Source organism: Emiliania huxleyi (assembly GCF_000372725.1).
Source record: "Emiliania huxleyi CCMP1516 chromosome Unknown EMIHUscaffold_1774, whole genome shotgun sequence".
In the NCBI taxonomy this organism is placed as follows: domain Eukaryota; phylum Haptophyta; order Isochrysidales; family Noelaerhabdaceae; genus Emiliania; species Emiliania huxleyi.
In genome coordinates, this window is record NW_005200809.1 from 1 (window position 1) to 2,672 (window position 2,672).

At 62.9% G+C, this 2,672-nt stretch overlaps 2 protein-coding genes across 2 annotated transcripts; both read left to right on the forward strand.

Moving 5' to 3' along the window:
• Positions 1-624: 624 nt before the first annotated feature.
• Positions 625-852, forward strand: EMIHUDRAFT_49883 (hypothetical protein; the record flags this gene model as incomplete). The annotated part of the gene is made up of 1 exon (XM_005783716.1): positions 625-852. A coding segment is annotated over one exon (228 nt), but the record flags the coding sequence as incomplete, so codon positions are not given.
• A 201-nt stretch (positions 853-1,053) lies between these two features.
• EMIHUDRAFT_78158 (hypothetical protein) lies at positions 1,054-1,581 on the forward strand (the record flags this gene model as incomplete). The annotated part of the gene is made up of 2 exons (XM_005783717.1): positions 1,054-1,287; positions 1,357-1,581. The coding sequence occupies 2 exons, from the start codon at positions 1,054-1,056 to the stop codon at positions 1,579-1,581; spliced, it is 459 nt and encodes a 152-aa protein (XP_005783774.1).
• Positions 1,582-2,672: the final 1,091 nt, after the last annotated feature.

A 2,672-nucleotide genomic window follows, 5' to 3' on the forward strand; every position in this document is an offset into this window, starting at 1 on the left:
TCATTCTCGGCGGGCATGCCGTGGACGTGCCGCATGGAGGCCCTCCAAGCACGGAGTTCTGCGTCAAACGGGGATTGAGCCGCTTGACATCTGGCCTGGGCACGAACTCCCTCGTAATGGGCGCTCACAACCGGGTCGTCAATTCAATATCTTCGAGTGTGGTGGCCTCCTGAAAGGGTCGATTCTCTGTGGGGACCCCGGGATGGTCTGCCCCCCCCTCGCTGTAGGTGTATTGTTGCCCTTGCTGGTAGTTCATTTCGGGGGGGGGGGGGGGGGGAACAAACACGGACAGGGTCGAGGTGCACCATGAAGGACCCCAGACAGGTAATAGACTCGGTCGAAAGACCCCAGATAGATTGGCCCCTGGAAGGGGGGGGGGGGGTCTTGATCGCAGTGAAGAATGAAAGAAAGGAAGAAAGAAACTCGCAGAATTCGCGAAGTCGGGGAAGGACGGGAGCTGCACATCCCGGACGAGGTAAACACTTCGCCAACATCGCAGAATTACGACCGTCCGCTCTCTCGGCCAGCGCTGGCGCTTCCGTCGCGATTGGCAGCGCTGGCGCAACCGCGATGCGGCTTCTCTTCGCCTGTTTGCTCCTCGCAAACGCCCACCCTGCGCTCGCGATGCAGATCTTCGTCAAGACGCTGACCGGCAAGACCATCACGCTCGAGGTCGAGCCATCCAACAACATCGAGAACGTCAAGGCCAAGATCCAGGACAAGGAGGGCATCCCGCCCGAGCAGCAGCGGCTCATCTTTGCGGGCAAGCAGCTCGAGGACGGCCGCACCCTGTCGGACTACAACATCCAGAAGGAGTCGACCCTCCACCTCGTCCTCCGCCTCCGCGGGGGAGGGCTCGTTGAGACTGCGGACGAGACCGCGTTGGCCCGCGCGCGGAAGGCGTCCAAGGCAGGAGCGGCGGCCCTGGTCACGCTGGGCCTCTTTCTGACTTACCAGCGCCTCGATATGACTGGGTTCGGCGCCGATGGTCGAGCCATCGTTGTCGAGGTCCCCGCGGAAAAGGCGACGAAGCGGATCAACGTCCAGGCGGCCATGTCCACGAAACCATCCACGCTGCGGCTCATGTCCGACCTGAAGACCATGAAACAGCAACCCCCGGAGGGCGTCAGCGCCAGCCCTCTATCCGACGAGAACCTCTTCGTCTGGGGCGGCACCGTCTTTGGGCCTGACGACACGCCGTGGGAGGGGGGGATTTTCTCCATGCGGCTGACGTTCACGGAGCAGTACCCCGACAAGCCGCCGCGCGTGCGCTTCACTTCGGAGATGGTACGTCCCTGCCCCCCGGCCCAGGGCCCTTATGGCGATGCTGACTCGGTATCCTGCCGCTCTGTGCAGTTCCACCCCAACATCTACCCGGATGGTACTCTCTGCATGGACCTCATCCAGGACAACTGGTCGCCGATCTACTCCGTGAGCTCCATTTTTATAGCCATCCGGTCGCTGCTCACAGATCCCAACTGCGCGAACCCTGCCAATCCGGAGGCAGCGCATTTGTATCAGACGGACAAAAAGGCCTACAATCGCAAGGTGCGCCGCGTTGCTGAGAAGTCCACGGGATGATGCTCGCGTGGGCGGCCGAGGCACCGCGTAGATGCGGAGAGCCGAATACTTTGTACTGTGCCGTCTCCAGGGCGTACTCGCGAGGAGTGAGTGGCTGCCCACATGTGTATAGTGGTTGTACAAGTGCTCGGGTGTGCGGTCGTTGTGTGGATGGGGGAGGGGAAAGGGGAACGACTGACTGACGACTGAACTCCCGGCTTGCTCACCTGATCGTCCTTCCAAAATCCTGCTCGTGCAGGTGGGGACCCTGTCCTCGTCCCATCCCTCGTTTGGCGTGTCTGTTTTCTTTCTTTCTTTTTAGCTGATCCAGCATGGGCCGTAGGCCAGAAACCCGCACCTCATTAGGCTTCCCTGAGCGCGGTCGGTTGCCGTCTCAAAAAAGAAGCACGCCGCCAATCAGTTATGCCGCGCTACCGCGGCGCGGGGCCGGGGCCTGTGGTGGCTGATAAAAATGTCGCGCATACAGATAAAACAAACATGTCGTGTGAGTGAGTATTCTTGATACGAAACCACGACGACACACACCAGTCGACTCGCATCGGTTGCCTCCACGAACGGCGGAGCTATTCTCGCGTCCACACCACACCTGGCTCCAACGTGGACACACGCCCATAGCTGGGGACACTACTAGGTCACGCATGGCATCACAGAAGTTTTATCTCTGGGCCCCGAAAGGCATCTCTAGCAGCGTCGTTACGCATGCCCCCTCCCCTCCTGGGCGCATGCGCCTAGTCCGAGCCTGGCTGTTTGTCGCACCGCCACCACACTCTCGGGAGGGGGCGGCGGCGGAGGCGGAGAGGCTGCGGCGGGTGACGACGCGGCGACGGCGCTGAGGGGGCGGCGACCGCGGCGCGACGGGAGGCGGTGCAGCTGCAGCGGCTGCCGCCGCCTCGGCTCGACTGCAGCTGATGGCTAAGCTTCCCTCCCCTCCCTCCCCTCCTCCCCGCCCGCCCGCCCGATCCGCCCCCCTCGCCCGGCGTGGATCTCAAGAAAAAGAAGGCAGACCCCCATCATGGGGGGAACGAGAGCACCGTGGAGAGGCGTGCCGCGCCCTGCCGCGCCCGCCGCCCAGCGCGAGGGCCGGGGCCCCG